At 37.3% G+C, this 24,528-nt stretch overlaps 1 protein-coding gene across 4 annotated transcripts in view; it reads left to right on the top strand.

The window, feature by feature from the left end:
* The window catches only part of LOC145478915 (acetyl-CoA carboxylase-like), a 44,883-nt gene that overhangs the window by 9,869 nt on the left and 10,486 nt on the right, over positions 1-24,528 (top strand). For all 4 annotated transcript variants that reach the window (XM_081457109.1, XM_081457107.1, XM_081457110.1 and 1 more), the window contains 41 exons: positions 535-691; positions 2,200-2,313; positions 2,707-2,766; positions 3,547-3,638; positions 3,919-3,988; positions 4,789-4,952; positions 5,618-5,768; positions 6,655-6,758; positions 6,884-6,965; positions 7,468-7,538; positions 7,750-7,824; positions 7,940-8,005; positions 8,503-8,587; positions 9,588-9,631; positions 10,077-10,167; positions 10,441-10,509; positions 10,953-11,099; positions 11,203-11,322; positions 11,799-11,899; positions 12,191-12,279; positions 12,614-12,741; positions 13,224-13,337; positions 13,582-13,695; positions 16,405-16,494; positions 16,603-16,659; positions 17,145-17,206; positions 17,597-17,645; positions 17,798-17,907; positions 18,329-18,446; positions 19,114-19,233; positions 19,458-19,517; positions 20,028-20,069; positions 20,439-20,579; positions 20,872-20,949; positions 21,043-21,129; positions 21,468-21,536; positions 21,765-21,856; positions 22,302-22,413; positions 22,955-23,041; positions 23,349-23,417; positions 24,281-24,346. In XM_081457109.1, the coding sequence (XP_081313235.1) occupies positions 535-691; positions 2,200-2,313; positions 2,707-2,766; positions 3,547-3,638; positions 3,919-3,988; positions 4,789-4,952; positions 5,618-5,768; positions 6,655-6,758; positions 6,884-6,965; positions 7,468-7,538; positions 7,750-7,824; positions 7,940-8,005; positions 8,503-8,587; positions 9,588-9,631; positions 10,077-10,167; positions 10,441-10,509; positions 10,953-11,099; positions 11,203-11,322; positions 11,799-11,899; positions 12,191-12,279; positions 12,614-12,741; positions 13,224-13,337; positions 13,582-13,695; positions 16,405-16,494; positions 16,603-16,659; positions 17,145-17,206; positions 17,597-17,645; positions 17,798-17,907; positions 18,329-18,446; positions 19,114-19,233; positions 19,458-19,517; positions 20,028-20,069; positions 20,439-20,579; positions 20,872-20,949; positions 21,043-21,129; positions 21,468-21,536; positions 21,765-21,856; positions 22,302-22,413; positions 22,955-23,041; positions 23,349-23,417; positions 24,281-24,346 (3,817 nt within the window). The remainder of the gene's footprint in view (positions 1-534; positions 692-2,199; positions 2,314-2,706; positions 2,767-3,546; positions 3,639-3,918; positions 3,989-4,788; positions 4,953-5,617; positions 5,769-6,654; positions 6,759-6,883; positions 6,966-7,467; positions 7,539-7,749; positions 7,825-7,939; positions 8,006-8,502; positions 8,588-9,587; positions 9,632-10,076; positions 10,168-10,440; positions 10,510-10,952; positions 11,100-11,202; positions 11,323-11,798; positions 11,900-12,190; positions 12,280-12,613; positions 12,742-13,223; positions 13,338-13,581; positions 13,696-16,404; positions 16,495-16,602; positions 16,660-17,144; positions 17,207-17,596; positions 17,646-17,797; positions 17,908-18,328; positions 18,447-19,113; positions 19,234-19,457; positions 19,518-20,027; positions 20,070-20,438; positions 20,580-20,871; positions 20,950-21,042; positions 21,130-21,467; positions 21,537-21,764; positions 21,857-22,301; positions 22,414-22,954; positions 23,042-23,348; positions 23,418-24,280; positions 24,347-24,528) is intronic.

Raw genomic sequence — 24,528 nt, 5'->3', positions numbered from 1 at the left:
AAGGAAGAGATTTTTTTCCAAGACCCCCCACCCCTCTGGAAATTCCAATTAAGGTTGACAGTCTAAATTTTTGGGTCTTAGATAATGCCCCCACCAGGAAATTGCTATCCCTTCTGTGGAGAGAGTATGGATATTTTCTGGGATTGCACATTTAAATTTTCTTGTTTTATTCATGGTCAATTTCTTGGTAAAAAAGCCTTTTTGCAATTCATATTGGACTAAATAAATATTTTAATTTTTAGATCATTTTTTTAGATTTAAATGATAATTTTGTACAGCACCCTTGAACATTAGGATACTGGCGCTATGTAGTAATCTTTTATTATCATTATCATTATCATTGTCATTGTCATTATCATTATCATTATCAATCATTATATCGATTATCACTATCACTATCACTATCATTGTCATTGTCATTATCATTGTCATAATGTCATTGTCATAATGTCATTGCCATAATGTCATTGTCATTGTGATTGTGATTATCATTATCATTATAATTAATTGTTGGTATTTACATTGCTTTTTTAGTGCAAGACATTTAGAAGTGCAGCTCTTGGCTGATGAGCATGGCAATGCGATGTCCATTTTTGGAAGAGACTGTTCAGTGCAGCGTAGACATCAGAAAATCATAGAGGAAGCACCAGCTGCTATTGCTCGGCCTGACGTCTTCAGAAAGATGGAAGAGGTAACAGTTTAATGACGTGGATGAACCACACAGTCATTAATAATGATGATATTCTTATAAAATTACACACATGTAACATTGACATCACAATTTTTTATCCAAAATAGTACACAATCATATTAAATGGCTAAAATTTTATACTAATTTTACAATAATAAATACTTTTCATTAAGAAGTTTTTATTACAAGGATTGTAAAATTAGTATTCATTATTAATTATTAAGTGTCTAGCATTCCAATAAACAGATTCACAAGTACAAAGTAGTAAATAACATACAATAACATACAATAAGTAAATAATTAAAGAAATGACAAAACTCACATAAACACTGTAAATATTTTAATTGTAAACTCTCTTGACGGATCATCATGAAAGGCCTGGTAACAATGGGAATGTTTCACAACAGTGTGCTTCAGTGTATTTCAGTGTACGCACATACATATCAGTAGGTTATGAGAATGAGCATAAAATGTTTACACCTGCTCTAGAGCTTATTGAAAAATTAGATTGGTTCTTAGCTTATGGCATGTAGGGAAAAAAGGTGTCTACAGTCCATAATTGATTGTTAATGATCCTCTTTCGAGGCCTGGTCTGAGCTTCCACTAACGATACTACATTTAGGAAATAACACACTGGCTGTGGGTAAAATTTGGGTGGCAGGGAAGGACGACTGGGGAGTAGGGGCCCAGGAAGGGGGCCCTCCTGGGGGAGTACAGATCGGGTGGTATCGGGGGTAGCCACCCTGGAATAAAAGTTCCAGACCTGCCTCCAGGGGTGAGGCCCATATCCCACAGTCCCGTGGGACTGAGGGAACCAGGAGGGGGAGCCCCTCCTGGGGGGAGTACAAATCAGGTGGTACCGGGGGTAGCCACCTTGGAATAGGTAATTTCTCCGGACCTGTCTCCAGTGGGCTAGAGCCTTACTGTGGGGTAAAGTGCAGCTAGTGGGTGCACTTCCCTGACAAGAATTGCGGAACTTGTTTAACTGAGGGACGCAATTCTGCCACAGTAAGATAAAGTGGGGGCAGGACTCTTGAGCAAAGGTCAGATGCCATGTTCATAAAATAAGATTACTTACAAGGTAAAGATAAGGAATGAGAGCTTCTGTGGCTTACTAACAGTTAAGGTACAGTTAAAATAGTAGATTGTGGAGTTTGGATATATTGTTCGTAGCAGTCTGAGCTCCACCGTCCTAGGACTTTAATGTCTCTAAAATAAAGTGTTACAATGCAGAATGTGTGTGCCTGTCTTTGAGATATTGTCTCTCAGGTCTCATTAACATCATTTTATGGATGCCATAAACTTAAACTTTAAGTTTTGAGATGCAATGAGAATAAAATTAAAGCAACTGTTTCTGACAGTACAGGTGTAATTAATATTGACTTTTCCGACAACATGCTCACATACAGGTACAAATTTGAAGGTTTTGAATAACATGTCACAAGTTATTGTAGTTAATATTAAATATAATCTCTTGGAGATAAAAAGATGTTCTTTGTTGTGTTCAGGATGCAGTGAAGTTGGGTCGTCTTGTGGGATATGTCAGTGCAGGAACTGTAGAATATTTGTACCATGCTCAGGATCACACTTTCCACTTTCTTGAACTCAACCCAAGGCTGCAGGTACACAAGGCATTCATAAAATATCTCTTATGTCTTACACTTACATGTAAGTTGAGGTTTTGTGGGAAGATCACGCTTATTTAATTGTAATTATCAAACTAAATGTTTTTTTTTTCTAATTCTCATACATGTATGTACATGATGCCATCATTTTTACTTATAATAATCATTACTTTTCCATGTAATAGGAAAAATTAATGTTTTTTTACAAATTAATTAATATGTTAATTTATTTTTAATAAATAAATAATTTTATGATTTTAAATATTCATGAAGATACTTATGAGCACACTGAACACATACGGGTGTATGCCAGTGTATGTTACAACATACTAGATATATGGGGTTTTGAAGTTACGACAGCACAGCTGACCAATATTCTTTTCATTCCAGGTTGAACATCCTTGTACTGAGATGGTGTCTGACATAAACCTTCCTGCAGCTCAAATTCAGGTACAGTGTATAACAAGAGTCCTAGAGGCTTGGTCTGATATAGCATTACATAACATTTAGATCATTAAAATTGCCCTGGAATTTACATTATATGCAGTGGTTATGATGTGCACTGTGAGACAAATTTATTGGTGTATGATACTTCTAGGATGAAATAGAGTGAGCACTTCATAGGTATCTGATCATAAAAACTGTAATCACATATCCCTTGTGGGCTGACTCCCCCACTGGATCCACTGCTGCCTGATTTTTTGGCTGGAAGGTCCTGAATTCTCAGTGTCAGCTTCTACAAATCATTCTCCACTTACATTATTTCAAATTTTGGAGAGAAACAATTGAATGAAAGAATATCAAAGGAAAGTGATTTGTGTTTGAGATAACAGAACTGAGATAACCAAGTTTGAGATGACAAAAAAAGGCAGTCATAATTACTGTAAACACAGTACATGTACACGGAGGCACTAGTAAATATTGGGATAACCTTTCAAAATGCTGGGTAAGCTGCTGCAATGATTTTAAAGCATCCCATTCGAGGAGAGTACATAGCAAATATACTTGCTGGAATACCCCTCACTTAACTGTGCCATTTTGACCTAAGCTTGTCTTTTAGAACTGTTTGCAGTCTTGATGTGTTTGTCAGTTGTCAAGTTGGTTATTATAATTATTTCTAATGGTAATTTAATTGGTTTTCTGATAGGTACAACGTGCAAGCAATTTACTGATATAAAATAAGTTCAACTTACACACAACATTGTGCATATACATGTATGTTTCTTCCAGATTGCTATGGGTATTCCACTGTATAACATCAAGGATATCAGAACAATGTATGGTCATGATCCATTCGGAAAGGATCCTATAGATCTTGACGAGTAAGTGCAACATGCAGTTGGAGGAGAAAAATAATGCTATGGTCATGTATAAGTAAATGTAGAGATCGGATAGTGCGTATTAATTGCTTAGAGATGCAAACTGTTGTAAATAGTTGTTTCAAAACTAAATGTATCACAGACGTGTACAATTATTGGTCAGTACAAAATGCAGACTGCAGACCAGGTACAAAATACAATAACATATACAAGTATACAACTGTACATTCAACTATATAGTTGTATACAACTTAATCGTTTATATTATTTGTTGTCTTTGTAGTCCTAGCAACCTTCCCAAGCCAAAGGGACATGTCATTGCAACTCGTATTACTTCAGAGAATCCAGATGAGGTATCCAACATGATAACGTAGTGACTATATATTTAACCCAGCGTCATGATACAATTGCCAAATTTATTTCTGTCATCCCGGCTGTCTATGATTATTGTTCTTTAATTGGCAGTTCTTTAATTGGCATCCCAGCTGTCTATGATTATTGTTCTTTAATTGGCAGTTCTTTAATTGGCATCCCAGCTGTCTATGATTATTGTTTCTGAACTGGAAGTTCTTTAATTGGCATTTAATGCAAATTTCAATATGAGACTGCCATCTTAGATTTGGTGACTGTGAAGGACTGGGGGAAGGTAAAATTTGCCGAGGGAGTAGGCGTGAGGTGGATTACAATCCAAGATGGCAGCATTGAAAACCTGGTCTATCGAGCATAATCCATTCCAAAATAACACCTGCACTGCAGGCTTTTCTTATCAATGAAAGGTTTGACGCTGAAAGTGAAAGTTGAACTTATCAAAACATTCTTTGTACACTGCAATGGTGTATACATGCATGTATGTGCATAAATGTACTATGCACGTAAGCATCGTTGATCAAATTGCTGCTAGTATTTGTATTTTGTGTGTGTCTGTACATGTATAACCCTCCTGCACCCAAGGATGTAGCTACATGTGTGTAACTCTGATCTATAGAGTTGACTGCTGGCTTGTTCCACTAGTTGAAAGTGAGGCATCATCACTAGAAAACAAATACTTGGTGTACTTTTAAGGTGCAAATGAATATGATGAACACCAAAATGATAGTTCCATTTTGTGCACCTTAGAAATGCACCTTCAAAAAATTGTTCTGCTCTTTTTCAGGGCTTTAAACCTAGTAGTGGTACAGTAAAAGAGTTGAATTTTCGCAGCATGAAAAATGTCTGGGGCTACTTCAGTGTAGGAGCTGAAGGTGGCCTTCATGAATTTGCCGACTCTCAGTTTGGTCACTGCTTTGCCTGGGGAGAGGACAGAGAGGCAGCCAGGAGGTGAGAAAGTTAGCCGTGAGAGAAAGAGTTGGAAGATATTATACCTATAAACAATAGCCTCCCTAAGTGGCACTTGTAAACATATGCTCAGATATTTGTCCAGGGGCATTATTTGTTCCGAGAAGTGAACAGTTTTCTGAGAGCAAAGCTCGAGGAATACACTGAGCTTTGAGGAACAGATCATTAAGGTCTAGAGACAAATATCTGAGCACTAATACAGTAGGTTTTAAAGTCAAATGGAGGTTATTGGATTTACTATTCCTTGAAATATTTTTTTAACACAGAATCTTGTGAAAATTAGGGAATATTACTTGGATAGTTCCCAGTTTTAGCTCAAACATAATTCAGTCATGTGATTTCAACCAATTCCATGCATATGGGAGCAAAAATATTTGACAGATTATAAGGTTTATTATATAAGGTAATGGGCAAAATGCAACTAATTATGATTGATTATAAAATTTTTATCGTAAAGTTTTTAGTGAATACTTTAGTCCATATCAGAAAATGTAACCTCAATTTTTGCGATCCGACATTTCTTTAGTAGATAGTTATCTAGGTAAAACATTTTCAGATAATACAATGGATAATTTTGTGTTGAAGAATTTATTTTTTTGTGATCAATTGTAACTATTGACAGTTGAATATCTACTCCATTAATTTAGGAACATGGTTTTGGCTTTAAAGGAAATCTCTATACGTGGTGATTTCCGTACCACAGTGGAGTACCTGGTCCAGCTGTTGGAACATGAATACTTCTCAAAGAACATAATTGACACTGGCTGGCTAGATTATTTAATTTCCAAGCAAGTTCAGGTTTGTAAGCTCCCAGGTTATAATCAAAAATAATTCTTCCCACTGACCAGGTTCATAAGCTAAATGTGACTTGGTTAGAAAGCTCTCAGACTGATCATTTACCTTTTTGTCACCATTGAGAAACAAATTATTATTGCAAGTGTATATAATTATGTGTATTTAAGGTCATATTATTTGAACTTCAAGAAAAAGATATGAAAACATGATTGATCAATGCAGTTATATACACAACTTATTAAGCAGCTGTCAAATCAAAAAGCCTGAAAAAAATTTAGGCTTGAAATACATATGTATGAACTTATATCATGTTTATAAAAATGATCGATATTCTTCCATAATTCACTTGCATGTTCAGCATCTGTGGGTATATTATAAACTCACAATGTGACCAGCTCCCAATTGGCTAATGATAGCTCAGTTGGTAGCGCACTGCACCAGTAATGTAAAGTTCATGGGGTTCATATCCTGTTCAAGCCTAATTTTTTTTAGGCTTTTAATTACAGAGAAATAAATAAAATCTTAAAAATCTAAAATGCTAATTAAATTAGATACCACCGTCATGGCCATGATTTCCTTTGTTTAAACTCAATGAATTATCAAATGGGTTTGAGAATGTTATAGACTGGAGTAAATTGAAAACCAACTGTGACTGACACTCACACAAGTTTTCCCTTGCTTCACATCAGCTACATTCATGATTGTATTAATTTTTTTTCACGTTTTGGTTGGCTCACTGGATTAGCATGTCCTTTGTGATTGAATAATGGCAAGGGGGGTTTCTTTGGTTTTGGTTTTATGTCAGTCAGTTGAAAATCTGCTCAAAAACGGGTGGAATCGATTTATTGTTTTCACACGTTATACACAATTCATTTTAATCACTCTGTAGACAGAGAGGCCTGATGCAATCCTTAGTGTTATATGTGGAGCTGTTCATGTGGCAGATGCTGACATCAGCAAAAGATATGTCAACTTCAAGTCTGCACTGGAGAGGTATTAATAGTCTTTACACTTCTGAAAATTGCTTGGTATAAAGAGGCCATCAAGGTTGATTTATTATAAAAATTATAACAAAATTAATTATAATTATACATTTGAAATATTTTCCATTCTTTTAGGGGCCAAATCCTTTCAACAGATTGTTTAGCCAACACTGAAGATGTTGAACTGATCAATGAAGGATTCAAGTATTGCTTAAAAGTAAATTAGTGTGATTTTTTTATAGCATACATGGAGTTGAGCTCGATTGTGGGAAGAAAACAAAGAGGAGTATGGCACCCTGGTTTTTCACTAAATACCCAGGTTGTTGGCAATGCAATTATATAAAGCTATCGAAAATGGCCTTTCCTTGGTACATCATTAGTTTTGGCTGCCTTTGTCACACATGTAGCCAGTGCACATCAAGAGTTTTCATTGGTGTCATATAACTAATGTTTGCTAATTAAGCAACGCATTTTGGTCACTACAGTCTGTACACACAAATGCTGCCTTTGTCATCACATGTGATATTCTTGTGAACATTATTTTACCAGAAGTTAAATGAAAACCTACAACACTCCCAACCTAAAACTCAGAATGGTTTTAATCTTGCAATATAGTCCACAGTAGCTAAATTATAATCAACTGATCTGACTTGGTTTTCCCTTACTATGATCACAGTGCACATCTAAATCTTTTGCTTTTTATTCCACTTTTCTTTAAGATTTGGAAGTCAGGACCAAACACATTTTTCCTTGATATGAATAATTCTTGGACAGAAGTAGAAGCTCACAGGTATTTTAATTATAAATTATGCAGCTTCAGAAGAGATTTTGTTACATTTGTGCATTAAGTAGGGCATTGTTGTAAATATTGCTCTAACAGTACTCTAGACTCTGTGAGGGTAAATGAAGAGTCGTTCCTTGTTGCCTAGTTTTTTAAAGAGAAGTTCAGTCATGTAGAACTCGTTTGGCTTAATGTTTTGTTTTCTTGTATCATTCTGCAGAATGAGTGATGGTGGATTACTTCTGTCGTGGAATGACAGCAGTCACACCACGTACATGAAAGAAGAAGTAGACAGGTTGGTTTGTGAACAAATTTAGACAAGTCAAGAAAGACCTAAGATAATTGCTGAGTGTCGTTATAGTCACAAAATCTCCCTGACTAACTATTATGTTACTGTTGTTAATTTACAGCTATAGATTGACGATCAGTGGAAAGACTTGCATCTTTCAGAAGGAAAATGATCCTACAGTTTTAAGGTAACAACATTCTTTTAATTCACGACTTTTTTGGTTTGACTAAACTTAATGCAGTTGCAAAGATTGCACATTGTACAAGTTAGTGTATACAACTAAGCAGAAATAAGTGATCACTGACAAATTATATCGATACAGAGTGTTTCAAATGGGAGCATTAAATTTTCTCTAGCTTTATTTTAAGTGGGGGAGACGATGGAGGCATTAAAGTGTATTTGTGAGCCGATGGGGTATACTTTGCATCAGGGAATTATTCATTGGTAATCCTAGTTAAATGTAACACTGATTAACAATCATGTTAATTTTATTGACATGATGTATCGATATCGCTCTCTGATTTAGTGGCACGTTTACAGTAAATTTATCCTTGTGATCTGTAAACTTATATTTACATGAAATTCCCTTTTGTATTAATTGGAGGATATTAAATTTTTAGTTAGTATTATTCAAAACATAATTTATAGTGACTACAGCTGAACTTAATATATTTTAACTGGTAGGTCACCCTCTGCTGGCAAACTAATTCAATTTACTGTTGATGATGGAGGACATGTCTTTCAGGGAGAGTCTTTTGCTGAGATTGAAGTGAGAATTAAGTTTCATAATCCAAATGTTATCATATCAGGTTTAGGATCAGGTTGAAAGGAAAATCACTGCATATGACTGGTAGCAAGATACTGGGGTAATGTTGGAATACTCTTTCTGCTGAACATGGTAACTTTGTAAGATTTTGATTTAGATTTCTGTAATGCTAATTCAAGGCATGTCCTAAAGCTCTTTAGAAAGTTTTCACTGCAATTTCAGGGATGGTTATAGATACAATTCAGGTTATTTATGTTATGTTTCTAAATAAACAGGAATGCAAGTTAAGTCAGGAATGTTAACCAATGTACGATTTTGTAGTAAGTTGTTGACTGCATTGGCAGCAGGGAATACCCAGAGACATCACTCTAGTTGGGTTTCTCAAACTCAATACAACTGTACAATACTGGTGAAATGTAAGCTGACAGTTTCGATGCTAAACTTGATACTCAATCTTTCACGATTTTGAGATCAAGATTTGAGTTTCGAGGCTCAAGTGTCTAGTTTTGATTTTCAAGTTTCAAGACACTTGTAATAGATAAGAAGATAAGTAGTACAACAAGTATAAGTTTGTCTTTGTTTTCTTGACTCAAAACTCAAACAAGTTGACTCTTAGCTCAAACAACTCGACTTGAAACTCAAACAACTCAACTTGAAACTTGTTACTCAGAGTGACTGTCAAGTTACATTTGAATGATGCTGCAATTGTAGAATTACACGTGCTTTGCAGCTGTGCATGATTATATACAGGTTGGTTGGATATGTTATGTTGCATAATGTTTGCTGGAATGTCATATCCTACCCCTGCCATCATAAATAACATTGTCATCATGCTATCTCTGAATCGTTCATGTTAAAAATCTCTTCACTGAAATAATATGTACTAAATATTATAGTGAAATGTTTTATGAAATCTTCTTACATGTATGTTAGTTAATATACAGGGTTTATTCTTTCAACTTGGTGAACTCTTTCAACTTTCTTTACCTTAACACTCTGTTAGGTCATGAAGATGGTTATGCCCTTGATAGTCAGTGAAAGTGGCTGGTAAGCAAGTATTTTGATTCGATTTATTTGCAAAGTGTTCACGTTATTGACTCCTTACTAATCATCTTGGAATACATTAATCAACAACATTACCTAGAAATTCATTGAACCACGATATATACTCATCCCAGTTTCATGGTGTGGTTGGTAAATTTGATAAAGATTTTTTTTAAAATGCTGCTGAAGTGGATATCTTAATGAGGCAGCATGGTTTACCTTGCAACCTCAGTTTTCATAGTTCCTGCATAACTTGTTAAGATGATATCTGAGTTCTTGTAGTTCTTTGTGCTTTTTAAATTACTGGTAATTGAACAAAAGAGATTTTACAAGTATGTTGACTGGAAGATTATGGACAGAAATGGTGAGACCTGCCATTATGGTAGTATGCTGAGAACAGCAATTCTTGAGGTTGTTTATCCTTAACAAGAATTGATTTTTAAAACAGTGTGCACTATGTGAAGAACCCTGGTGCAGTGTTAGAGCCTGGCTCAATTGTGGCCAAGTTGGAGCTTGATGATCCCAGTAAAGTTACGCAGGTACAGGCATCATTACAGTATGTCGTGACATAAACTTAGCAAATATGCTGTGTAGAAAATTGGTTTATAGACATGGCTTATAGTGCTGTCACATTACTATCCTTCCCCTAATTGAGGAAAATTTCAGGCTAAAGTGTATAACCATTTATACTCAGTGGCAATTTAATTCTGTATAGAGTTCATTGTTTCTCATTGAGTCACCTTCAATCTACAAAGAATCTTGAAATCACCTCTTCTTTCCATTAAAATATTGTCTGATATTTATTATTGCAGGCACAGGTCTATAATGGCCAGTTTCCTGAAACTTGTGGACCAAAACTGAAAGGAAGCAAATTGCATCAGGTAATAATCCACTTATGGCAGGCATGTTGCTCACTAAGTGTTTCTGGTTAAATCAGCAACAGTTAAGGAAATACACGAGACAATATAAGTGATAGAAACCGACGTTTCGGTGCATCTTGCGCAATTAATTATAACCTTGATAATGGCGCAATGTGCACCGAAACGTCGGTTTCTATCACTTATATTTCTTGTCTCATGTATTTCCAAATCGTTTCTAATAAGAGTTAAGGAAATGAACTGTAAACTCATGACTAAAATCCAATATCAGCTCACATGTGTAAATTACTTAATATTCATGACTCCCTTGGGACAGTGTTCTGATTGCTTTCATCTCCCTGAGGAAATTGTATTTTTATTTCTGTCTTTTTTTATCGTGAAAGTTTATTGATCGGATCCCTCATTCCATCTGTACTGACAATTGTACTTCGGAAATTGTGTTGCAGGTTTTTCAAGCCGCACGTGAGAATCTTCAAAATATCATGGATGGATACTGTATTGGGGAACCCCATTTTTCACGGAGACTGGAGGAAGATGTTAACACACTTATGAAGGCCTTGAAAGATCCTGCATTGCCTTTGCTGGAATTACAAGTGAGATACCCATTAGCCATTCCTGGAAGTTATGAAAAAGTTTCATGTTATATTTGAATTGTGCAAGCTAATAGTAACTGATGTTCTTACCTATTCTGTGCAGGAAATGATCTCATCCATTGCAGGGCGTATTCCTGCAACAGTCGAAGAAACTATAAAGCGACATCTTTCAAGCTATGCCAGTAATATCACATCAGTACTGAGTCAGTTTCCTAGTCAGCAGGTGAACTTCTAATCTCAGTTATTTCTGGAATGTAAAACAGAAATAATTTATTAAAAATAAGTCCTTTTTGTCAGCGAAGAAAATGTCCATTTGTTGTGATTGTCCTGATCGGTTATCTTTGTAAATCTTTTAACCGGCATCTACATGCCCTATGAAAATGTGGATAAGCAGTATAGACATTTCTTAGTGTGGATCAGTTGTCAGCAGTCTTGTCTTTCTTGTGTCTCTTTAAAAGAGACTGACAAGATTGCGCTAGATGTTTTGAATATTCATACTACTCACCAGAAAAGTTTACTAGTATATGTCTTACTTACCATGAGCTGCTGTAGTAACAGAGAAGAATTCTAGGTTTTATACAGTGTTTTTCCATTTCCCTATGAATCATCATCAACGGATAATGTTGCCAACTGCATGTAGGTATTCAACCAAATTGATCTTATTGTGGCTCTGATTGAAAGAAATGGATTTTATTACAGATTGCAAATGTCGTTGATGCACATGCAGCAACTCTGACCAAGAGAACTGAAAGAGACGCCTTCTTTTTGAACACACAAAGTATTGTGCAACTTGTGCAAAGGTAAGGATTTCTTCTCAATGGAAGGCAAGTTTAACTGTACAGATTAGCGTAAGGTTTGTTTCTGGTAAACACGTTTTCAGAAACGTATAAATATTTAACATGATAACGTACTTTTCTCTCTGTTTTCCCTGCTGGTCTGTGTAGTTCTGAGGAAACCCTCCCAAAATGTATTAATTTAACTGTAACGTCGAACGCAAATTAGCTGAGAAAGTGTGGGAGTAGGGGAGGCAGGAATGATGAATTTTGTCTTGAATGACTGTACCACTATGTTTGTTATTTGTTGTATGATAGGTATCGCAATGGAATTCGTGGACATATGAAGGCAGTTGTTTTGAGTCTGTTGAGGCAATACTTGCAGCATGAAGTACTTTTCAACGAAGGTATTATTTATCGATAGGTCACTTGAGTAGGCACTGAGATACAGATCTTACCACTGTTACAGCATATTCTCATTTTTTCAAATTCTTTCTTTTTTGCCACTCATTTCTTTGATGTGCAACGTTAGGAAAAGTCATTGATGACAAAATGTTTTAATCGTGAATGATTACACAAAATCCGTTGAAATGATTAGCTTAATTAGCTTTTATCGATTTGTGTACTTTTTTCTTTTTGTAGCTGTATTTTGAGGAAGAATGATAGTCTTTTACTCTACCTTTCCTTATGGTCAGTAATCTAGCTCACTAATTAACGTTCATAAATTGTTCAACTTCCTAGGAAATTTTGAAAAGTGTGTGACATTGTTGCGTGACAAGAACAAGTCCAAGGATCTTGCATCCGTTGTCCAAAGTATATTTTCTCACTCTTCTGTGGCCAAGAAAAACCAACTGACAATAATGCTTATAGTGAGTATATTGTCTAAAGTGATATTTTCATTATTCGGCTAAACTGCTGTTAAATCAAGTGAATTTGGTCAAAACATAAGTTTGTTAAAAGGAAGAATGCATTACTTTTTGTTACGAAAAACTACATGTAGCTTAAACGTTGGTGTCAGTGCAATGTACTTGATACGTTTGTCGTGCAGCAAAAGTGCTGCAGCTATTTCCTGATCTAAGAGACCGAACAAGTATCCGACAGCATAAATTTGGCTTGGGTAATTCAAAGCCTAATAATGAAATACACTCTCTACCACTCCCTACCCATTTGCACGATAATGTCCCACAATTTGGTCTGGTATAATGGTGTTTCTTTTTAACTAGGTTCCAGCAGAAATACAATGCAAATACCCTTCAATACTTCAACTGGGTTAGAGTTTTAAAGTCTTGATTAAATGACGTTCTTTATTAAAGGAGAATATGGAATCCTTCGAATGACTTTCTCTTCTCAGGACCAATTGTGTGGACGCCAAAGTGGTTTGTCAGATGAACTAAATCACCTTCTTCAAGAGCTTACCACACTCAATAGAAATGACCATGGCAAGGTGGCGCTTAGAGCGCGGCAGGTTTGTTTTAGCGTCAACTTGCTTATTATTGCTTATATTATGTACAGGTTTCAGTTGCAGGTAGTCGTGGCGCCATTGCATTTTGTAATTTTCTATTTTTTGCTGGGTGCGAGGGGGACTGGGGATCATAATCTGAGTTAATAAAATTGTTAAAAAAAGCAGTGTACATGAAAACCCCTCACATACCAGTTGGAATAAGGTAAGATTGTTGACTTTTTTCCCCCAATTTTGTTATTTTTGGCAGGCCTTGTTAGCATCTCAGCAGCCATCCTATGAGCTTCGTCACAACCAGATTGAGTCGCTCTTTCTCTCAGCTATCGACATGTATGGTAACCAGTTGGCTTCAGACAGTTTCCAGGTAATGCGTGCGTAGTAAGAACGTGAATACATATATACGAGTTTACATTAAGGGATTAAGTAAGTCAGTAAAATTCTTCAGCAATATTCAAGTTAGTGGTGACTTCAGTTACACACTTGCAATTGCAACATTGCAACGCTTGCAATACTTTCCGCAGCATGGAAAATAACAAACTAGACTTTTAGGGTAATTATTATATGGATTTGGCCTGTGGCCAATATAACGCGTGCTCTGATTGGCTAAGAGCGAGATCTGAGCGGTCATGATTATGCAGCCGTAATGCCCACGGGCCGATTACGGATTATGCAAATTAGGAAGAGCCTGGGCACAAAATGTCAAACAAGCACCGCGGCGGCTCTGAAAATTCGAGCGCATTAAAAAGATGAAAGCCGATCAAAAACAGTGAGATAAACTAAATTTAATTCCGAGTAGCTAAAAGTTTAGTCGAAGAGCGAACTAGCCACGAGATTGTGCTGGAAAGGACAAGGTAAATAAACTAGAATACGTCCAAGAAACAAACAAATAAAATATTTCAAAACTCACATCAAAAAGCTGTCAGTGACATGATAACATTTCAACGAGATTTTTTCATAATAAAATTTGTATAGAAGTCGTTTTTGACTTACCAAGCGCTAACCTAAGTGAAAAACACCATCGGCAGATCTGTCACGCATCCTGAGCAGAACACCACGAAGAAACTTATAAATCATCTTAGTCACAACAGTTACCGAAATAGTCAACTCCATCACAGTTAGTTTAGTAGTTTTCATCAAATAGATTCCCTCGTTTTAGCACAAGCAAGTGTAAATCAGCTTCCAGGGTCATCAGATGTAAACAATCGGGCGGTTTCTGTCGGCAGCAGTGCTTCTGATAACTACAGGAAGTTTTCGACGTTCACAAGGCTTGAAAAGTTCATCCATAAATCTCCCAGAATGAAGAAGGCGAAGATATGTTGTCGAAAGCGAATGCGAAGATCGAGTTATTCTGAGCAGTGCATTCTGAAGGATTAGTATTTTCTTTCACCGAAAGATCGTTTGTTTGGACTATTTTGAAGGACTTTCTGTCTTTTCTATACGCGTTGACATTTCGCCACAAAAGTCGGAAAAACTCCCCCATCAAGTTGTGGCACCACTATACTATAATACCTTTTTGAGGCCGTGGCAATCATTTTTTTCGTAAAGAAATGTGTTTTTGACGGAATACGTTATACCGTGGTGAAGTTCAGTGGCTGTGTAGTTTTGTCGTGGGTTTGAGACGATGAATGAATCGGTAAACGCGCGCATCGCCGGATGTAAATTTTTCTTTTCTTTAATTCATAAGCCATATAATAAACAACTTAATAACCTCGACCGTTCGGTCGTCGCGGGAAAATCTCAAACCTCGGCCTACCGTATTGACTTCGCTATCGCTCGGTCAATACAGCAAGTCCACGGTTTCAGATTTTCCCGTAACGACCTCACTCTCGGTTATTAAGCAGTTATTATTATATGGCTTTGGCTTGTGGCCGATATAACGCGGGCTCTGATTGGTTAATTGTCACTGAATTGTAGGGCATTATTCTCCCGTAATGCCCACGGGCCGATTACGGATTACGCAAATTAGGAAGAGCCCGGTTCTGAAAATTCAAGCGCATTGAAGCGATGAAAGCCGATTAAAATCAGTACGAGAATATCAGTAGCTAAAAGTTTAGAGATATTTCTTTAATAAAATTTATATAGATGACTTACCAGTCGGTAACCTTGGCGGGCACTAGTGAAAAACAATCAAAGTTTGCCTGGTCTTAAGTAAAGCTAAAATCGCTAAGTAAAAAACACCATCGGCAGATCTGCCATGCATCCTGAGCAGAACACCACAAAGAAACTTATAAGTTATCATCTTAGTCACAGCAATTACCGAAGTATTGAACTCCGTCAAAGTTCTCGTCAAATAGATTCCCTCGCTTTGACACAAGCAAGTGTAAATCAGCTTCCAGGATCATCAGATGTAAACAATCGGGCGGTTTCTGTCGGTAGCAGTGTTTCTGATAACTGCAGACGTTCACAAGGCTTGAAATGTTCATCCATAAATCCCAGAATGAAGAAGGCGAAGATATGTTGTCGAAAGCGAATGCGAAGATCGAGTTAAGCTTATTTTGAGCAGTGCATTCTGAAGCATTAGTATCTTCTTTCACCGAAAGACGGTAATGGTTTGGACAATTTTGAAGCACTTGCTGTCTTTTCTATATGCGTTGACGTTTCGCCCCAAAAGTCGGAAAAACTTCCCCATCAACTTGTGGTACCACGATACTAAAATACGTTTTTGAGGCTGTGACAGTGACTTTTCCGTAAAGAAATGAGTGTTTTTAACGGAATACGTAATACAGTGGTGAAATTCACTGATGTGTAGTTTTGCCCTAGGTTTGAGACGATGAATGAATCGGTAAACGCGCGCATCGCCGGATGTAAATTGACGACTTCCGCTCGAATGATTTTTCTCTTTATTGATGAGCCATATAATAAACAACTTAATAACCTCGACCGTTCGGTCGTTACGGGAAAATTTCAAACCTCGGCCTACCGTATTGACCTCGCTATCGCTCGGTCAATACGGCAAGGCCTCAGTTTGAGATTTTCCCGTAACGACCTCACTCTCGGTTATTAAGTAGTTATTAGTGATTGATACCTTTAAGACAAATAAATAGTAATAGCAAATTGTAATACCTTGTTTCAGAAATTGATACTCTCCGAGACTGCTATATTTGAGTTTCTTCCAAGCTTCTTTTACCATTCCAATGAAGCGGTTAGAAGAGCAGCTCTCGAGGTAAGTTTCAAGTACATGTTAGCATTATATTTCATTCAATACAAAACTACAGGGCGATGTCTTTTGAGTTGCTTATGTCTTGACACAAATAGTATCACTTTCTCGCAGGTTTACATCAGGCGCAGTTATCAAGCCTATGAACTCACCACACTATATCACGAGAAGGTAATTGTTTTTTCTGATATTTTTGGGTTGATTAAACGGTCTTTAGTGATAATAACTCAGTTGTAAAACAATCCGTCTTCTAGACTTGGCTCTCATAACTCGCCCACCTGTTGAAGCCGGGTTATGTCGCTTTGTACCGCAGATAGTGGTTTCCGTACAATGTCATTTACTGTGTTACAAGAGTCGTTGTAGCTGTCTTTTACATTATTTGAAACTTTTATCCAGGGTTAGGGTTAGGGTTAGGTGCATGGGATTCGTATCATTCTTAAATTGCGCATTCTGTGTCACGTAGGTAGCAAGATTGTGTACCACCATGGAAATGCCTCCCTGTATTGGAAAAATCCTGTTTCCTTAACAATGTAACCATTGCAATGTGGTCGTGATGTTAAGGTTATTTTAAGATATTGTAAACCAGAGAAAAGAAGAAACGGTATCAATCAATCCTGACTTTGCTAACTTTGTCGTTTATGAAACTTTTTTTTAAGGTTGAGGAGAATGTCCTTCTTGTTCAGTTCCAGTTTATTCTGCCAAATGCGCATCCAAACAGGTTTGTTTTACGCACGCACGAATCAAATATCAAATTCTTCCTCTAACACAGGAAAAATACGAACTTGTTACAAAGCACGTCATAATGTTTAAGTCCCTCTCAAGGCTAGAAAAGAATTAATTCTGAAGCTATGATCTTCAAGACTGGTTTGTTCACACCCTCCACTCCCAACCAAACGGTGTCTGTCAGGTTTATTATTGTTTGGCGTGTGTAAAGTGAGTGAGGGTTTGATCTGTAAACTAAGCAGAACTGCGGTTTTAATGTGACAAATTTAGATCATTTATGTCACTCTGGTTTATAATTCCGGCTTCCCCAAGAAGCGGTTCACTCATTTAATAACAGGAGCTTAATATGTAATACTTCTTTTTTTACTTTTTTGTTATTTTTCAGGTTGCCGCAGAGAGTTCCTTCTAGTAAAACTGTTCTTGCCATGCCAAGAGTATGTATTGAAAAACTTCACTGTTGTCTCATGTAATGAACGTGAATTAATATAATTATTGTGATGCTGTGGGGATAACGTTTGTCATCATGAACAGTTCCCGATACATTTGAACGCAAAGTGTTCACAGTGTTCGTTTTATTGTGTTTTAGGTTCGTAGTCTGAGTGAGGATATGTTTGACCTCATAAACCAGCCGCCCTTGCAGCAATGTCAAAGAACCGGTGTCATGGCAGCATTTCAATCCATTCTTGAATTTGAAAGGTACGCTGTCTAGTATTGTTTAATTCGAGGACTGTTTGATGTGTTATCCTTATATTTCCTATTCTTTGAGGGGAAGTAAGTTTGATAATATTATTTCCTCGCATTCCATGGCTACTTTGTATTATAAAAGATGGTCAGTTTCCTTATTGCTTACCAGTTATGGTAACGTTGCCCTTTTGCCTACCCTGTTCAAATCATACTTTGTTCCTTGACACGACATACTTATATTAAGGCAAAAATGACACCTACGTGTATGGTGATTTGTTAGAATGCTCAAGCTTTCCTAACACTTTGATTTCCTTGTTTTCAAGGTTTGTCAGAATGTAATCTGGACCCTCTCATCCAGTAACAAGCCTTGTAAAATAGAGAATAATAATGACCTACAAATTTCTATACATGATATACATTGAATTATTTGTAGAAACTTTGATGATATCATGAGACGCTTTGAACCACCGACCCCTGAACAGCTGTCTCCATCACCCATGACGAGAAAGATGAGCCTTGACCCAGTGTGGGAAAGTGAGAACAGGACAGAGGTTAGATAGCAGACGGGTACCCAACTCGGCCATCTAAATCAGAAACATATGATGAAATTACTTACGATATTAGTGTTATGAGGACTATGTACTCTCATCAGTCAGAGCATATAAGACCTGGTTCACACTAACGACATGAACTACAAAATGACATAACGACATAATCGCTCATGTCGAGAATGTGAACATCATCATAAAGACATAAGGAAAGGATCATTATTTTCGTTAAGCATTATGTTCATGCCGTTTGTTGCTCTGATGTCGTTATTTCAGGATGTCCACACTGCAAACATAATGACGTAACGTCCTTCTTATGACATTATGTCATTATGTCTCTAATGTGAACCGGGTCTTACAGACGACCTCATTAATTTTACTGACGGTATAACTCTTTTTTCTGGTCCCGAGACAAATTAAAGTGGAGCAAGAACAAGATTTATATAGTGAGAAAAGTTGAAGGACTATTCTCTGTAAAAAACCTTTGTACCCGTTAGTTGTGTGGGTTTTTGAGCGAAACTACATCTAGTTTTTTAGAATTCCTTTAGAATCCTTTAAAACTTTCATCTGAAAGGAAGAAAAGAATCTTGGAGGACCCTGCTTTAAATAAGTACATATGAGCAATACAATTATTCCCAAAATTTAAAAAGATGTTCTTATTTTTCTTTAGCCTGGTGCGCGAAAGGAAGAGGAACCTGTTCACATCATTAACATTGCCTTGCAAATTGAGAAGAATTGTAAAGATGTGGAAATTTGTCGCAAGATGGTGTACGAATTCACACAGTCCAAGGTGAAGATTTACATTGTATATTTAATCAGACAATTTCTTTTGATGTTAATGTTGTAAGAAAATGTCCTAACATTGTATATTCACAACGATTTCCACTTTTTGGGGTTTCGAGGAAACCTAAATGCGGAAAAAGCCTCAACAAAAGCAAAGTGCCGGTATTTGTGATTGGGAATGCCTCTCCTTAATCTTTCTTTTTATCCTTTCTTTTTTCTATTTTTTTGCAGAAAGAGATTTTGAAGGACAAGGGAATCAGAAGAATTACTTATCTGCTCAGTGATTGTAAGGTAAAGTAAACGTCTGGTTAGTTTGTTGTTGATTGTAAGCCTGATAATTTTTCGCAGACATGACTTTTACTACTTGTTGGAGAGCCCAGGTTTTATCTTTATAAGGTGATGTTTATTTGAGGAGCTCATTCGTCGCCTGCTCTTTTGACTGTTATTTGTTCATTCAGACGAGAAATATACTAGCAAACACAAACTTTGCCCTGCACCAAATGTTGCAAAAGCATAGGCAGGAGCTGCGTGTAGCTGTTGGTCAACGTTAATCTCTCATGAATTCTTGCATGTTCATTTGTTCAGTATAGACCATAATTATGAGGGAAAAGTCAATTAAAAAATTCCATACAATTCTTACAACGTTGCGTTGGAGCCACCCATTCATGGCTTGTGGTTTTTCTTTGAGTTTTGAACATTTTATGACGTCGTTTCTACTGCATATAAAGACTATGGGATAAAAGTTTTAAGAATGTTTGGATTTAGTCTCCAGTCATTGTTAAATTCTGGTTCATTCAATAGGGTATGCTACCATGGTTCTTTACCTTCAGAGCTCAAGGAAACGTGAGTAAAACGCGCATTTTCAACAGTTACCTGATCTTTCTTTCACGTCGATAGCGCGGTTTTCGCTTGGGTGTCGAGAGTACGTGGCATTTGTTTTGGTTTTGATTACCACACCAAGCGATTGGCTTACCAAAAACATTAGCGCCGCTTTGTCATCCAGTCAGAAGTAAGACTAAAACCAATCGTGACTCGCTTGCACAAGTTTTCCCGCGCTTTGCGTCGGTCACATTTATTTGCTTTGAGTTTTGATTGCTTCACTGGAATGTACGCGTTCTTTGTGATTGGCCACAGTGGTTACATTGGCTTTTGGTTTTACGACACTCAGTTGAAAACCGCTCTAAACATGTATGTATTATTTCTTTTTCTCAGTTTGAAGAGGATTCCATTTACCGTCATTTGGAGCCCGCCCTCGCTTTCCAGTTGGAAGTTTACCGCCTACGAAACTTTGATCTGCAGACAATTCCAACCACAAATCACAACCTCCATTTGTATCTAGGCTCAGCCAAGAAGGTATTGTGTCTTAATTGCTGTTATTTTATTACCTGGTTCCTCCACAACACCGTTACTCCTTACTCGTCACTTTTAATCCTCATTCCTCTCTCAGGAGAGTATTTTCAAGCATGTGGATATAGGCTATATCATTAACGTGACTTTGAACTATTTTCTTTGCCTGCGAATCGTTTCAAAGGAAATTGTTACCCTTTGAATCTTTGTGAAGTTATCTCAAAGTGTGCGGTATATAAAAAAAAATACTTGAAAGAAAACGGTAATATACCAACATTATTTTTGTTTGTCCTCTTAGCTTTCAGCTCAGTCAGAAGTCACCGACTACAGGTTTTTCATCAGGAGCATTGTTAGGCACTCGGATTTCATCACCAAAGTAATACGATAGATTATTTTGAGTAATGTATTCAGTGCTTCGACTTTGATAAGTTTATTAAAGGATTTTCGTCTTTTTTGTCTCACTTGCTAGGAAGCATCATTTGAATACATGGAAAAGGAGAGTGAGATTCAGCTTCTCGAAGCTTTAGATCAGCTAGAAGTTTGTTTCTCAGAGTGTGTAAGTCATCTTGTCATTTATGCTTCATGTTGTGTCATAAAATAGTTATACAGAAAAGAACGACCTCACTGCTAAAGAACGATTTTTTGATCTTCCTGCTGCATTAGTTTTAACAAAAAGCGCAAAATAAAACATACAATCAGTAATTCGACTGTTAGATACATTTATCTCACCTCACCTCATCCAATAACAAGCGCTTGTTACTGCTTCCTAAATTTCCTAGCCTCTGCATTTTCGAGACGGGGTAAGCAAGCCTTCAAACATTTCAATCCTGTACAAATGCTTTAATAACTATTAAATATATATTTACATTATTCAATGTTGTTTTATTATTGCAGCCCAAAAGGACAGATTGCAATCACATTTTCCTTCACTTTGTTCCATGTGTCATCATAGAGCCCCACAGGGTAGGTTTGCCTTGACATTTGTAATGGAAATAAATACACGGTACACGTTGAGTTGGTTAGGTCGGGGGCAGGGGTATGACAAAAATAGTACACTAAGAAAAAGAGTGCAAACACATTGGAAGATTTCAATTCACCCCTTTTTTCTTGAGAGGGGGTGGGGAGAGCGGGAGGGATTTTATACTATAGATAAAGGCGACATTGTGTGATAAAATTCTTTATTTCTGGCAGATTGAAGAGAGTATCCGTGACATTGTCACAAGGTATGGTAGACGACTTTGGAAGCTGCGTGTTCTTCAAGCTGAAATGAAAGTGACTATCAGGTATTGGAAGTTATTACAATGACATTTTGCAATCATCATCTCTCTATGTGCCTTTTGGCGCGTAAATCCTCATCATTCCGCTTGCATTCAGCCCTATTCGTGGCTACCGCAATAGCGGCAGTGACAGTCATTCCATTCCGCTTGCTGTCTTTCACTTTCCTGATCCAGGTATTTTTTTAGTCTACCTATTGTCCATTTTAAAGTTCTGGATATCAACCTGAAGCCACTGGATCTTTCGCCACGAAGATGGGCCAGTCGTCCTTTTATAATTATCCCCTGCTTGGCTTTGCTAATGTTTGTCATCTCGGAGACTGTTGCACTGCTCACACGCACGGGCTATATATTTCTTAGCATCTTTCGCAAACATTTACATTCACATTCTGTCACACTGTGTGTTATATGTAAATACGTTTCTCCTCACTCCATTTGCTTTAAACATTTTCAGGCTCACACCCACTGGGAAAAAGATTCCTCTGCGATTATTTATCTCCAACGAGTCTGGGTATTACCTGGGCTTTCATATTTATCGTGAGGTTACGGATCTGAGAACAGGACAGGTAATAATTTACGTGAATATTTATGCATGAACTCAGTAGAGAAGGAACAATTTTTGTCCGTTCAAGGCATTGACAGCTCTTACGTTCAAAGGGGTGTTGCCATAATGGCAAAGTCAAATCAGTGGAGTGGTCAAGGAGCATTTCTTGTTCAAACGGAGGTACTCAGTTATAATTTAGGCAACGCTAAAAACAGCTTTGACCAAAACTGCAGCAAAATTACTGTGACTGTATCTCTTAAAGTGGCTTTGGCTGCAGAGGTTGCACTGGGTTAGACTGCATAAACGTCTGGGACTGGAGGTTTAAACGTCAAATACTCTAATTGCAGGGATTTTAAGTTGCGTGAAATGACGTCCAAAATGAGAATCCTTTTTGTCGTGATGACCTGGTGTGTAACTATAATTTCATTGAATGTTCTAATCGAGTATCATCATTTCCCACATGAAACATCATAGTTCTGAAGACTGATTTAAACCGATGGTGTGCTTTAGGTCTGAGAAGTGTAGTGTTATTTTGACCTGACCCCGGATTCTTTGGTTAACAGATAGTGTTTGAGTCCTATGATCAGAAACAGGGTCCTCACCACGGCCTTCCTGTCAGTACACCTTATGTCACCAAAGATCATTTACAGGTAAAAATAATTCTGGACATATCTTGGAAACTGTTGGTAGTTTCTCGTTTTCAGGCACTTTTTGGGGGGGGGGGTGGGGGGTGGGGGAAGGGTGGATTAAGAGCAACAACGCACTTTCTTTGTCCGTTCAGAAAGCAAAGAGATATGTGAAGTAGTAAAACTGGTTGTTGCTAAGGAACTCAAATACTATGTCAGCACTTTCAGTATCTTTTGGGAATGTCAGTAAATATTTAGGCTTTGCTTATTGTTAAAGGCGCTGCTGACCTTAATCAGAGAACTTATGCACCATTTATTGATCTATTTTCAGCTGAAACGATTTTCTGCGCAGTCTCTTGGAACCACTTATGTGTATGACTTCCCTGAGATTTTCCAACAGGTGATTAGATAGAGTTGTTACGGAATTTTAGACATGCAGTTCGCTGTTAGGAATCGTAAGGTAATGTTTCGTCAATGTGCAAGAATTTAGTATGCGTGGAAGCGCATTATTATTACTATACACGTAAAGCTTGCTTTTCGTACACTGGCTTGATACGGACGCGCCGTAAATGATACCACCAGGCCACTTGCTCTGACAATCAACCCAATAGCCCAGATAACTGTACTCAAATTTGCAATTAGCCAATCAGAAGTCGTATCTACTGTCGTGATTTCATGCGAAATCAAGTCACTGACCTGATATCGTTACGATATCATCATACGATATCACTTGACCGAATTTGTATACGGTAAATACCTAATCTTACCCTCTTTTGGTACGCTGCTGCGGCAGATCGGGCTCATTTGGTCTCGCCTTTGGTATTTTGGCTCGACAATGTCTCACAAAACGAGGAACCATGGCTCGACTAAACCTGCCTGATATGCCGCCGAAGCGTTCCAAAAAGGTACGAATAGGTATAATAATAAGACTTTCGTCTAGTAAGTACTAATTATCGGCATCTCGCTCTGTGATTGCAGTGGCGTGCACGTAAAGGCTTGAGTTCAACTCATGAGTTCATTACATTTGGGGCTTGTTGTATTTTGTTCAGTAGCCTGCGAAAGCAGATGGATCCCTGCCTGTTATTTTGTTGGCGTGAAATATTGGGTGGGAATCTAAAATGTTATCTCTAAAACATAGAATGTAGCACTGTACCATACTTTCATGTCGCTGATGCTTCGTTGTGTCAGGAGGTTAGTTTGTGTCAAGTACAAGTCAGGAATATGTACCTTTCACGAGGTTTATGGTTGATTTCTTTTTATCAGGCCATTGGTAGACAGTGGAAACAATGGTGTTCTGATCACAAGGAGGCTAAAAGTCCCCCAGATGTTGTAAGTTCTTATTGTCATGCAGCTCTCAACTTCTTAGACTTCTTACATATTTAAAAGCTCTTCAGTTAACACTTATAGCAAAGTGAAGCATTTATCTTAGACTTCTTGAAAATTTGCAAACTGCTGAGTGAAACTGCTCTTTTACTTTCAAGCTTGGTGGAAAGCCTATGTATTTATTGTGG

This window comes from Orbicella franksi, chromosome 2 (genome assembly GCF_964199315.1).
Source record: "Orbicella franksi chromosome 2, jaOrbFran1.1, whole genome shotgun sequence".
Classification (NCBI taxonomy): Eukaryota; Metazoa; Cnidaria; class Anthozoa; order Scleractinia; family Merulinidae; genus Orbicella; species Orbicella franksi.
This window is presented reverse-complemented; position numbering and strand designations above follow the sequence as displayed.